The sequence below is a fragment of the Periophthalmus magnuspinnatus genome, chromosome 3, assembly GCF_009829125.3.
Source record: "Periophthalmus magnuspinnatus isolate fPerMag1 chromosome 3, fPerMag1.2.pri, whole genome shotgun sequence".
NCBI lineage: Eukaryota > Metazoa > Chordata > Actinopteri > Gobiiformes > Gobiidae > Periophthalmus > Periophthalmus magnuspinnatus.
This window is the reverse complement of record NC_047128.1, coordinates 13,676,681-13,690,756: the sequence shown is the minus strand read 5'-3', so window position 1 is coordinate 13,690,756 and position 14,076 is coordinate 13,676,681. Positions and strand designations below refer to the sequence as shown.

Here is a 14,076-nt window from a genome sequence, read left to right as displayed (position 1 = left end):
AATTCTTCTTCCTTTTTCTGTACTTAGTGTGAACCAAAAATATATCAGACCAACACCACCCAAAACTGAATATGATTTTAGCTACCATTATACCCGCAGTATCTTCATATTCTAAAATGATAGAATAAAATAAAACGTTCAGTACCAGACTGTGTGTGCAGCTATTCTAAACACATCAGTCCTAGAAAAGGTCTATGAGACTTTTAACTAAAGTAAGCGCATTCTGATTTTCCTCCAGCGATGATTTTCAAATTATAAATCTAGGCTTAAAGATAATACTGATATTATTCAGCACGAAACAGTTCATGTTGCCTGACGTATCTTAAATTCATTAGGTTCAGACAAAGTTCCTGTTTCTATTTCTTTGTGTCAAGACTATTTGCACCAGGCTGTGCGGATGTCACACTAAACACTGCCATAAACCACAGATGATCTCATCTGTGGACCTGATTCTTACCGGCCTGTTGGTGCGCGTCACAGGGGTCAATCTCAGGAGTGCTCAGACTCACGGCGCAGGCAGAAGAAACCTTCCAGCTATTTCCAAAGAGCTGCGGAGTGCTCTCGATCATCCCTGACGGAGAACTGGGGGACGGCAGCAGAGTGTTAATATGATATAAACAAGAAACAACAACCAACCTAGCACAATGAGACGAGTCAAATCAAAGAAAAAAAGAGGAGCATCCATTCACACTGTGTGAAGGAGAGGTTCTGCCGATATTTCCTTACTCCTAGGGAGCTTTGAACAGAATCCTATCATTAAAGTATATATGCACTGACAAACTAATACAAGAATCACATTGCAGAACGGGTTAGTACATATCTAAAATTCAGGGTTAGGCGTTTTTATGCAGAATAAGAGTGGGTGCAGGATTTGCTAATTGTGTCCATTCAAATTGTGATTTCCGAGTTATTTTGTTGAGTTTGAGTGTTTGAATAGTCATACACTGTTCATCCCCAAAGCTTCTTCTCCTCTCCTGAGTCCATTATAGCTGTCACACACATCCGTCCTCTGTGATCCCATTAGGGCTGGTGTAGACCTGGTTCAGACCTGGTTCAGACCCGGTTCAGACCCGGTTCAGATCTGGTTCTCGAGAACAGGCGGGTCCTTGTTGAGTCTCTGTGGCCTCCGTAAAGCCATGATCACAGTGTGCATTACCCTCAGCCCTCCAACCGTTCAGTCAATGAAACAAGAGCACAGCTTCAAAGGGCCGCTTCAACCAAGAGAGAGGAGCAGGGACTGGGACCAGGACTAAATCACACCAGACTGGGACTGAACCAGGACTGAGCCAGGAACTAAACCAGGACTAAACCAGGACTAAACCAGGACTGAACCAGGACTGAACCAGGACTGAACCAGGACTAAACCAGGACTAAACCAGGACTATACCAGGACTGAACCAGGACTGAACCAGGACTGACCCAGCAACTAAACCAGGACTAAACCAGGACGGAACCATGACTAAAGCAGGACTAAACCAGAACTAAACCAGGGACTGAACCAGGACCACACCGGAACTGAACTAAGACTAAGGCAGGACTAAACCCAAGGCTAAATTATGACTACACCGAGGACTAAGGCAAGACTAAACCAGGGACTAAAGCAGGACTAAACCAGGGTCTAAAGAAGGGCTAAACCAGGGACCAGACTAGTACTACACCAGGATCCAAACCAATTCTAAACAAGGACTAACCAGGTCTAAACCAGGTGTATAACTGTTGTACTCACAGGAAGTCATCCTGGCTGTTCCCGTTGAAGGTGCCGCATAGTCCAACCGTGTCGTGGAGCCAGCGCTGGTCAAGCTGGAGGTAGAGCCTGGACTCAGACCAGGAGAACTGCAGCCGGAGCCCAAAGACAGTCTGCACCTGGACAAACATGGAGGACAGCTCCTGCACCTCCAGCAACTCTGAGGGACAGACATAGACCAGGGTCAGAGATTTTCTATAACTGTCTAATGAAGCTTCAGCATAAATTCAACCAGAAGGACTGTAAACCCAATCCAATGACAGTGCGCTACCTTTGTCTTGAGTCATTTATTATTTTATTTAGTTACAAAACACAACTTGCTATGATAATTAGGCTCTAGATTAGAAGTTTATCAGTGTAACTGTCTGGAGGCAACACGCCACCTGCATGATTCTATTTAAATAGAAAGTTAAAACCATACTTTAGAACATTCTCACCATTCTAGCCATACTCTGTAAACAAGAAGGAAGAGGCCCACTCCAGGCCATATAAGAGTCAGGTTTGTGGAGATGCATGCAGCTCAAAGTAAGGACACATGTTTTTGTAAGTTTTCAATTTCAGTACAATAATTACGACCAAAATTTTAAAAAAGCTTTTATTTTAGACTTTTTTTTTTTCAACAAACTTTAATGCAAATTAGTGCTGTTCCTTTTGGGGAGCAGTTACTACAGCCGATTACACCCACAACACACATTACACTGTGCTTTTGTCTCTCAGTTAGTCAAAAATAAACATAGGTGTTTTATAAGCAGATGTTTACCATCAGAGTACGGCAGGGAGATGCGGTACTGTCCCCCCAGAAAGACTTCTCCCACGTGACTCAGGGTCAGCTCTGATCTGGGGTCCTCATCCACCACCAAACTGACCGACTGCAGACATGCTCCATCCAGGTTCTACAGAAGTATGGCACAATTCACCAAGATTAAAAATATTCCTTGTACTGATCAATCATACTTTTTATTTTTTTACTTTAAACATTTTTTTTTTGTTTAAAATAAGCATAGAATGGCTTTCAATATTACTTTAATATTAATTATGAACAAAGGTGGGTAGTACTCAGTTACACTTGAGTAACATTATAAATTTTATACTTGAGTAAGATATTGTACTTTTCAGAGTACTTTTCTAGCACCATACTTTCACTCCTACTCCTCCTACATTTATTTCTAACAGTACTCTTGCTTGAGCACAAGTTGTGGTAGTTGTGGCTGTGAGTAAGTCTACAAGTGACTTGAGTTTATGTTGACAATATGAAATGATTTGAACATTTGTGTTTCTTGCAGCTCCTTCAGATATGATTTTGTTTGTTTCACTTTTGTGTCTATCCTTTGGAAATACCAGATTTTGTACATTATTTAATGTTTTCTCCTTCTCATAATATTAACACATGACATTAACTTCAAATTATAAATCAGATGTTATGCCCCGACAGTTACTGTTTAAGTACTATATATTTTTATCAACTCAAACACTTCAGAGTGGCCAATTTCACACAGGTCAATTAAAGACATCAAAGCTGCTCAATGACTATTTCAAACTATTGGATCTTGAGTTTGAATTGAACAGTCCTAATAAAAAATAATGCTAACACTAACTAATGCTGGATGCTAATCATGATAAGGTCTTAACTCATATCAGGCTCTTTTTTAAACAATTCAAAATGTCATTTACTTCCATAGACTTCAGTGATTGTATTAGTGCTGTTTGATGCGTTACTGCAGGAATGCTATATATATCAGAACAGACATAAATTGCATTTTTGATTACATTATTTTTGTAAAAGATTGGTGTAATAGTTAATGGTAATCTTATTAAACAAATCTAAACTTTCATCAAATTTAGTAATGTTGTTTTTTGTTTGAGAGTAAAGTAAAGGTATTGTTCATTCAGTCACATGCAACTCTTGGAAGTTCAAACAGGACCTCTTTCTGAGTTTTGAATCCTTCTCTCTGATTGTGCACGTAATTAACTTTTACAAATTTCATGTGGTCCATCGTCTTCTGTCAGTGTCCCTCTGCAGTTATATCTGTCTTTGTGCTGTTGGGAGCTCAGAGCTGCCCTATAATGGTCGCTCGTGAATGCACTGGCCTCTCTGCGTCTCCTCTTACAGTAATTTGTCTCTTCACGTCGATCGTATCGTGATGTAAACGCTCTATAATCTCAGCCCTTCTTTCAGATGCGAAAACGAAGAACTGAAGAGGGACAAAAGAGGAGCCTTCCCCCAGAACTGTTCCCCGTTTCCCACAGATGCAAGTATAAGACGGCCCACTTAAAGAGCTCCATTAGGGGACACAAGAGGCACAGACAGGGGCTGAATGCACTGCAGCCACTACATTACAAGCTATAGAGGCCTGGTCCATGGGGAAGGTGGACGTTCTTTTTAATTCTATATTCACTGTTTCAGATGAATCTAAATCTTTCATTTTAAATCTTTAGATTGATCTTGAGCTGTATCAGAACAAGTATAAGACACATAGATTAGTATACGCCCATGGGCCACTATGGGACCTACCTGGATGACTGAGGGATTACACAGATATAAGGCCACATGGGAATATGGAAAGTACTACGATTTATATTTGAAAATCACATTCTATTGTCTAAGTAACGTTAGACAATTATTATCAGCGTGGTCAGAATCGGTATTGAGTATCCAGTCTATTCCTTAGCGTGGAAATTGAGTTTGAAATTTTAATATTGGTTATAATCCAGTGTGTTTATATTCATGTTGTATGATGTCTGTCCATTAACATGCACTGTCTCAATCAAATAAATAAATAAATAAATTGGTGGTGGTCAGAGGGGCCAATGGTGCAGCTTGGCAGCGTCGCTTCAGTCAGTCTGCCCCAAGGCAGCTGTGGCTGCAGTAGTAGCTTACCACCACCTAGTGCAGAGTGAATGAATTATGCCAGGAATTGTAAAGTGACTTTAAGTGTCTGGAAAAGTGCTAAATTAGACTAATGTAGTATTATTATTATAAATGCAGAACAATACAGGATTATTCAAAGATGCAGGAATCAGAGGATCAGAGGATTTGACTAAGCTCACAATGACGGAACGTGGTTCAAGCTCATAAATATGTTCCCTTTAAACTACACTTTTCATTAGTAACCAAACTGTCTTCTCTTGGTGTATTCCTGGAGATGATAAACGGTAGTTCATGAGTGAGTTCCCATGAGCCTTTCGGGCCGTGTTGGGTTCAGGCCTTTGTACTTGTGTTTGGGGCTTTTTGGTTTTGGACAGTTTTGGTGATGAAAGAGCCGATTCATGTGACTGCCCTCAGATCACCAGACCCCTCACCATCTTGCCTCCTCTGGTTTCACACACGGTCATTTTGGAGAATCAATAGAACATTAAGTCCAGTATTTGTTACACATATTATGAATTTAATATTGATTTGTTCAAATAAAGCAATAAACATTATTAGAGATGATGGGGACTCACTGTAGTAGTCAGATTGAACAAGGGAATCGAAAAGGTAGGGGGATCGTGGCTGTTTAAATATACATTTCAAAGCAAGTCTATTTAAGGTGCCCTGTGTAACTTTCGCGAACATGTCCACCACCTGCTTGTCTCCATGGAGATGGTATTGCCTTGTCGAGAATGTTACACAGTATGTCATTGCACATAGAATTGAAACGAGAACTTTACATACAATACAGTGGGTACGGAAAGTACAGACACCCTTAAATTTTTCACTCTTTGCTTTATTGCAGCCATTTGCTAAAATCATTTAAGTTCATTTTTCTTCCTCATTAATGTACACACAGCACCCCATATTGACAGAGAAACACAAAATTGTTGACAATTTTGCAGAATTATTAAAAAAGAAAAACTGAAATATCACACGGCCATAAGTATTCAGACCCTTTGCTTAGTATTTATAAGAAGCACCGTTTTGAGCTAATACAGCCATGAGTCTTTTTGAGAATGATGCAACAAGTTTTTCACACCTGGATATGGGGATCCTCTGCCATTTCTCCTTGCAGATCCTCTCCAGTTCTGTCAGGTTGGATGGTGAATGTTGGTGGACAGCTATTTTCAGGTCCCTCCAGAGATGCTCAACTGGGTTTAAGTCAGGGCTCTGGCTGGGCCATTCAAGAACAGTCATGGAGTTGTCCTGAAGCCACTCCTTTGTTATTTTAGCTGTGTGCTTAGGGTCATTGTCCTGTTGGAAGGTGAACCTTCAGCCCAGTCTGTGGTCCTGAACACTCTGGAGAAGGTTTTTGTCCAGGATATCCCTGTACTTGGCCGCATTTATCTTTCCTTCGATTGCAACAAGTCGTCCTGTCCCTGCAGCTCAAAAACACCCCCCAGAGCACGATGTTGCCACAACCATACTTCACTGTTGGGACTATATTGGACAGGCAATGAGCAATGCCTGGTTTTGTCCACATATACCGCTTAGAATTAAGGCCAAAAAGCTCTATCTTGGTCCCATCAGACCATAGAATCTTATTGTGCACCATCTTGGTGTCCTTAAGGTGTTTTTTTTAGCAAACTCCAAGCGGGCTTTCATGTGTTTTGCACTGGTGGAGGGCTGCAGTGATGGTTGACTTTCTAGAACTTTCTCGCATTTTCTGACTGCATCCGTGGAGCCACAGTGATCTTTGGGTTCTTCTTTACATCTCTCACCTAGGCTCTTCTTCCCCGATTGCTCAGTTTGGCCCGATGGCCAGCTCTGGTCATCCCAAACGTCTTTCATTTAAGGATTATGGAGGCCACTGTGCTCTTAGGAACCTTAAGTGCAGCAGACATTTTTTGTACCCTTGGCCAGATCTGTGCCTTGCTGCAAATCTGTCTCTGAGCTCTTCAGGAAGTTCCTTTGACCTCATGATTCTCATTTGCTCTGACATGCACTGTGAGCTGTAAGATCTTATATAGACAGGTGTGTGGCCTTCCTAATCAAGTCCAATCAGTATAATAAAACACAGCTGGACTCCAATGAAGGTGTGGAACCATCTCAACAACGATCAGAAAAAATGCACCGACAGCACCCGAGTTAAATATATGAGGGTTACATTAAAGGGTCTGAATACTTAATATGATATTTCAGTTTTTCTTTTTTAATAAACATGCGCAAATTTTAACAATTTCATGTTTCTCTGGCAATATGGGGTGCTGTGTGTACATTAATGAGGAAAAAAATGAACTTAAATGATTTTAGCAAATGACTGCAATATAAGAAAGAGTAAAAAATGTGAGGGGATCTGAATACTTTCCGTACCCACTGTATATAAAAAGACACATACTGTATTTTTTCTTATGGTCTGACATAAAATCAGACTAAACTTTTCCTGTTTTAGGTCAATTAGGATTACCAAAATTATTTTCATTTGCTAAATGTCACAATAATGAAAAAGATTTTTAAGAAAACGTGTCATTACTTCAAAGTCATACATACATTAGTATTTAGTACATCTGCCTGTAAACTGTATGGCTTGGGTCAAACGTTTTGGATATCCTTCTACAAACTTCTAACAATAGTTGGCAGGAACTTTGGCCCTCCTGACAGAACTGGTGTAGCTGAGCAAAGTTTGTAGACCCCCTTGCTTGCACGTGTCTTTTCAGATCTGCCCATAAATTTTCAATAGGATTGAGATCAGGGCTTTATGATGGCCACTCCAAAAGATTTATTTTGTTATCCTTAAGCCACTTTGTAACCACTTTTGCAGCATCCTCATGAGGCCATCTACTTAATGAAGTGCACCGGTCCCTCCTGCAGCAAAACAACCCCACACCATGATGTTGCCACCCCTGTATTTCACAGTTGGAATGTTCTCAGACTTCCAAGTTTTCCCCTTTTTCCTCCAAATGTAACAATGCCGAGTATGCCCAAACAGTTCAAATTAAGTTTTGTCAGACCACAGGACATGTCTCCAAAAATTACGGTATTTGCCCCATGTGCATTTGCAAACTGTAATCACTTTTTTTTATGTTTCTTTTGGAGTAACGGCTTTCATTATTCTGATATTTAGTAAATAGAAATAATTGTGGTAATTCTAATTAGGTGTTTTTATATAGTGTATGTCAACTTCTGGTTTCAATAGTATCTGTCTCCTTTTTTTTTTTTGATATTTTTGAGCAATGAAACACCTGTAATTGAATAAATACAAGTTAGATAAGTTACAAGTTATAAGTAAACATTTTAAGCAAAGCAATAACATCTTCATGTAGACAAGCAGGTAGCGGGTTCCCCACAAGAAACGTTACACAGTACACCTTTAATGTTATGTTTTTTAAAGGTTGAAGAGTATCTCTAGCTTATAAAAAAAATAAAAAATACCAGAATTGGTAAAAAAAAAAAAAAAAGATGAATAATGTGTAAATTGTATTGTTTTTACTAATAGAAAGTCATTAGTTACTGAACTTCACATTTATTTAAGCTTTAATTTAGCTGATTTGACATCTAACTACATTCCCTGATAAGACATTTATCAGGAATCACAGAGACATTTATTTTGACCTATTTTAGTCTGAGTGTGAGGTGCAAGCTGCAGTTCACTCACAGGTCCACAAGGGGCATTCTGGATGGTGACGGTAAACCGTCCGGAGCTGTGGCTCTTGGATAGAACGTACTGGCACGTCGAAGCGAACGAAAAAACTCTGCCGTCGAATGACTGAAAAAACATGTCCCCGGTGATAGAGCACTCCACTACAGAGACGAGAGAGACAAGTCATTCATAAGTCATATACACCTGTCCTGGTAAAGACAGACTACACAGAATTGAAGACTGCAAACAAATTACAAATCCATATCTAAATACACATGCAGCAATCCAGCTTTTCCAGTCCTGGGGCCTCATTTATAAAGCTTGCTTACAGAGGGTGCCCTCTGTGCCATATGAGGGATTTTTAAACCTGCCACTAGATGTAGGCCTTTGTTTATCTCTGGTCAGCTGGGACCCTGCACTTCACAAAGTCTAGAGACTGGAAAGTCACCATAAAATTCCACATCAAGGTTAAAAGCCTGGGAACACAGAGCAGACTGACCAATCACAAAGCAGATCTACGACTGGATTTATGAAACAGCCATTGGACCAGAGAGCAAACTCCTCCCTCAGACGGAGCACGAGGCTCCAACATGTTGCATTTGTCTTTACATGCGTGCGCCCATGTCTCACTCCTTTTACTTGTCAGAGCTCTCCATGCACAGGTTTAAACCAGATCTGAACCAGGGCTAAACCAGATCTAAACCAGGTCTAAAAGCAGCAGATTTAAATATTGCAGGTCCTGAATTGTTGTCTGAATTCCTGTTCTTACTACAGCTCCTACACAAAGCCTCTCACTGGGGTCCTGTTCTAAAGAGTAGTCTGGACTTTGGCAGAGAGTGGTCCAGAGGGACTCACCTGGACAGGTGTAGTCGGTGCAGTTCCAGACTCCCCCCACACAGGTACTGCAACACAGCACAGGTATTTACAGGTATTTACAGGTGTGACGGAGTGATGGAGGTCAGATAACACTGATTAAACCCAATAAGAGATCAGTCTGAGGAAAGTATGTGGGACAGAAGACAGCAGCACTATCAACTTAGAGGTGCACTATGAAACTTTCTGACAGTGGGTCTGCCACCTGATCATCTCCATGGATATGTTATTGCTTAAGATTTTCAAGGTATTTTTGTGGAAATAAAAACACATGTAATTGAGTAAATTCAAGATAGAGGAGAGTAGAGGAGTAGAGGTGACAAATCCTCCATTAGAAAAGTTACCATTACATAGTGCACCTTTAAATGTGTCCTTTAAAGCAGCAGTCCCCAACCACCGGGCCGGGGACCGGTACCGGTCCGTTACGCATTTGCTACCGGGCCGCACAAAAACAGTAAATAATTTATCAGTGACCACATCTTCTCTGACGTAACTTTCACCCGTCCCTCATGACGCGCTAATAAGCTTGTCTGTAGAAATATAATGAAAATCCTGATAGGAAATTGTCACAGAAATCTATTTGATGTAGTGGAAAGTATATTATCTGCTCTTGTCCTCCGCGATGACGCATCACGTATAACACATCAGACACGTCGCCCAAAAGTAGAGCCACAAGCGAGTGAAAATGAACCAAAACAAAAGTCCCTGGAGAGCTTTTTAACAAAGGAGAAAAGGCCAACTGAGGAGCCTACGACCTCCAAGAAAAAGAAGGCTAAATTTAACAGACAATACCAGGAATCCTACTTAAAATATGGGTTTGTCGCTACAGGTGACTCTCACGTGCCGAGTCCACTCTGAGTAATATGCGGGAAAAAGCAAATGAGGCAATGAAACCTTCAAAACTGCTTTGGCACATGGAGACTAAGCACCTGGGATTAAAAGATAAGCTTTAGAGTTTTTTGAAAGAAACAAACGTGAGCAAGAAGGAAAAAAGAAACAAGTGCAGGACTCCCACTGATGCAGCGGTATGGTGAGTTGTGTTTTTTATGCACTTAACTTATTTTTGTCATATTTATCTGCCACGCATAGAAGGCCGGTCCGTGAAAATAAAACCTACATTATTCTGGTCCGTGGTGCGAAAAAGGTTGAGGACCACTGCTTTAAAGTGTAACATGGACTGACCAGGTGTTACAGCGATCTTCCAGTGTTTGTCCTGAGGGGTACATCAGACCGTGGTGTTCACAGGGACATTCAGACGGCAGCACACAGGACCCAGACTCAAGAACCAGGCCTGGAAAATGAAGAGGAAATGAGGTCTAAACAAGTTCTGAGCCAGGTCTAACCCAGGTCTAGACCAGCACAGAACTAGGACTAAACCAGGATTAAACCAGGATTAAACAAGGACTAAACCTGGACTAAACCTGGACTAAACTAGGTCTAAACCAGGTCTAAAGAGGCAGCACCTTCCGGGCAGTAGCAGCCGTCCACACAGGCCAGTCTGCTGTCGATGCAGTTCTTCTCCTGACGACAGGTCTGAGGACAGCAGCTGATGCACTCTCTCCACTGTAGATCAGAGGCACAGGGCTTCTCTGAGGGACAGACATGAAAGTTATGAATGTAAGTACGATTCTATGAATCTCTACTGACTGCTGGAGAGTGGTGCTGAAGGGCCCTTTACGCATTATTCAGTGCTTTCGGCACCGCCCTCTGGCAGTCACAAGGGATGAAATACAACTGGGCAATCACAAGTGACAAATAATGTCCAAAACACCAGCTGTTTTGGACTGTATAAGGAGCTGGTCCAAGAGCTACTATTCTTTATATGTACTTTAATGTCATCTGACATATGTTACCACAGAGAGGGAAGTCCTGTCTCCACTGCTGCAGGGGGTGGTCTGCATGGGCACAGGCTCTAGCATATTCACTCAGCACCAAACACAACATCTCATCCACAGGACCAGACCTACAGGAAGAGTAAACATATTATGCTTTTTATGGTATTTAGTACTAAACTATAACATTATATAGATCATCATTGTACATTTTGTTCATAATAAATCGCAATATTGATCTAAAATTAATAAAAGAAACACTGACTTCCTGTTCAAAACTGCATCATCATAGTGGCATTTCACTGTAACAAACAGCAAATTTTTATTTGGCTAAATGGCTAAGTGGCATTTTTGAATGCAACATGTATGAACCAAAGATTTGAATATTTTAAATAATCGGTCTCCAATTTAAAAAGACAAGTAGAACATTAAACAATTAAAACTGAATATAAAGTTGGCTTCAAAACCTTGCAATTGGCTAAAGATAAAGGAGGATGGAGCTTGCCATCCCTAAAGAAGTATTACCAGGCAACACAGATGAAGACCGTCATAAACTGGTGTGATGTATCATACACTGCTCAATGGAAACGTATTGAGGAGAAAACCTTTTCTGTCCCAATACAAGCAACCTTAGCAGACCCAAATATACAAAAATATATAGATCAGGCGGGTAATCCATGGGTTGGGTGTACTCTTTCTGTATGGAAAAATGTAGTGAAAGAATACAGACATCACCATTTTGAAGTGGTATGCTTATGATGCAGATTTTCTACCAAACAGATTAGATTCACGGTTCACGATGTGGTCTTCCAGGGGACTACCAATAATAAGCAAATTGATTAAAGATGGTAAATTGATTAGTTTTGAAATACTGAGACATAAATACAATCTGGAAAAGCAAGATTTTTACCGATACTTGCAAATACGACATTACATAGATTCAAGGATTCATATGGTGTCAGAGGTGAACATGGACCTGGTAAAAGTGATTAAGAATGCATATGATGGTAATAATAATAAGAAACTTATTTTATTTTTGTACAAATTTATGACAAATCATAAGTCCAATTCAACTGGGAAGGTTAAGGCACTATGGGAGAAAGAAGCAGAAATAAATATAACAGAGGAAGAATGGACATCTATATGGAAACATCAATGGAAATTTACTTCCTCACAAAGATGGAAGGAGTTTGGCTGGAAAACCTTGATTAGATATTTTATCACCCCATGTCAGAAGACTCACTATGACAGAAATCCTCCCATCTGTTGGAAAAACTGTGGGAACCAAAGAGCGGATCACTTTCATATTTTTTGGGACTGCCCATTGATTAAGAAATATTGGTCTGATGTTCACAGAATATTGCAGGACATATTCTTTGGATATGTACCACAGGACTGGATGAAAAAGGATAAATGCCTATTTAGCTCCTTGTTGGTTGCAAGCAAGAAATCTATAACAAAGAAATGGCTGGCACATATATATATATATATATATATATATATATATATATATATATATATATATATATATATATATATATATATATATATATATATATATAAATTGATTGGTAAATTGGTATCTCACAGGCAGAGGTCGTTGGTGCAGGAGGCCATGTAGGACAGAGGACTCACAAACTCATGACAGTCTGAAAAGGGAGGCTCCAAGAGAAGAGAACACACCTCATGGATTTTCTGTGAACAAGAACAGAATATAATAGGGTTAAAAAGGACTGAACCAAAACTAAACCAGGGCTAAACCACTACTGAACCAGGTCTGGACCAGAACTGAACCAGGGCTGAACCAAGTCTAAACCAGGACTGAACCAGGTCTAAACTAGGTCTAAACAAGGAGCAAACCAGGTCTGAAAGAGGACTAAACCAGGGCTAAACCACTACTGAACCAGGTCTGGACCAGAACTGAACCAGGGCTGAACCAAGTCTAAACCAGGACTGAACCAGGTCTAAACTAGGTCTAAACAAGGAGCAAACCAGGTCTGAAAGAGGACTAAACCAGGTCTAAACCAGGACTGAGCCAGGTATAACCAGGACTAAACCAGGTATAAACCAGGGCTGAACCAGGACTGAACAATGTCTAATTCAGATTTGAACTGGGACTGAACCAACCAGGTTTAAACCAGGACTGAACCAGGACTAAACTGGGTCTAAAGCACTTCTAATCTAGAACTTACTTTACTATTACTATAGACATAAGAGCATTATTATTCATTTAATTATAATATTAAAGTATTGGTCAGTATAGTAATCAAGCACAGATTGAGCTGGTTTGAACATGACTGAACCTTGACTCAACCAGGACTAGGCCGAGACTAGACCAGGACTAGGACTTGCCTGTAGTACATGGTCAGGGACTCCAGAGCAGGGAGAGGTGAATCCTGGAGACACTATGGGACACCTGGACTCATTTGGCTCCACCTCCTGCCAGCTGTTCCCAAACATCTCAATCTCCTCCGTGGGCACACCTGAAGGAAATATACAGTAGAAATAAGAAAAATATAGAAATTGGTACCTTTTTGGTATCTGGCAAAAATTGCAAGCGTATGATATCACTGCCATTAACAAGTCTGAAATTATAGCCACAATTTCATAAAAGATGTTTCTAATCAAATTACTATTATTATCAAACTTAGCAGCACAATTTAAATATATTTTTAGGGGTCAGATGGAGCAGAGGATGCAGAGGAGTGAGTCAGAGCGCAGAGGATGGAGGAGTGGGTCAGATAAAGCAGAGGATGCAGCGGAGAGGGTCAAATGGAGCAGAGGATGGAGAGGGTCAGATGGAGCATAGAATGCAGTGGAGAGGGTTGATTACCGTAGCTGGTGCGTAGATCGTCCTGCACATCTGCGTTGAAGTTGCCACATAAACCACAGGTGCGGCTCACGTAGTCTGGGCTGAGTTTGATGTAGATGGAGCCGCGGAGTCCGTCCCAGGCCAGAGTGAAGCCATGCTGTGTTGCCAAAATGTAATCTGAGATCTGCTCCAACATCAAGTCATGGATGTGGTAAGGGAGGTCCAGCCTGAACACACAGACTTGTTAGTTCTAGTGCTATAATCGACTAAAGTCATGTCCTGCAAATTAATTAGTCGACTAAAAAGCTCTCAAAACTATTA

The 14,076-nt window shown here is 40.7% G+C and overlaps 1 protein-coding gene across 1 annotated transcript in view; it reads right to left on the bottom strand.

The window, feature by feature from the left end:
* The window catches only part of otog (otogelin), a 68,618-nt gene that overhangs the window by 41,853 nt on the left and 12,689 nt on the right, over positions 1-14,076 (bottom strand). Inside the window, exons 6-16 of the mRNA XM_055229778.1 lie at positions 13,777-13,982; positions 13,296-13,426; positions 12,532-12,638; positions 10,965-11,074; positions 10,575-10,700; positions 10,294-10,402; positions 9,094-9,140; positions 8,254-8,399; positions 2,505-2,637; positions 1,727-1,904; positions 458-582 (exon numbers count right to left, since the gene is read on the bottom strand). Of these exons, the coding sequence (XP_055085753.1) occupies positions 458-582; positions 1,727-1,904; positions 2,505-2,637; positions 8,254-8,399; positions 9,094-9,140; positions 10,294-10,402; positions 10,575-10,700; positions 10,965-11,074; positions 12,532-12,638; positions 13,296-13,426; positions 13,777-13,982 (1,418 nt within the window). The remainder of the gene's footprint in view (positions 1-457; positions 583-1,726; positions 1,905-2,504; positions 2,638-8,253; positions 8,400-9,093; positions 9,141-10,293; positions 10,403-10,574; positions 10,701-10,964; positions 11,075-12,531; positions 12,639-13,295; positions 13,427-13,776; positions 13,983-14,076) is intronic.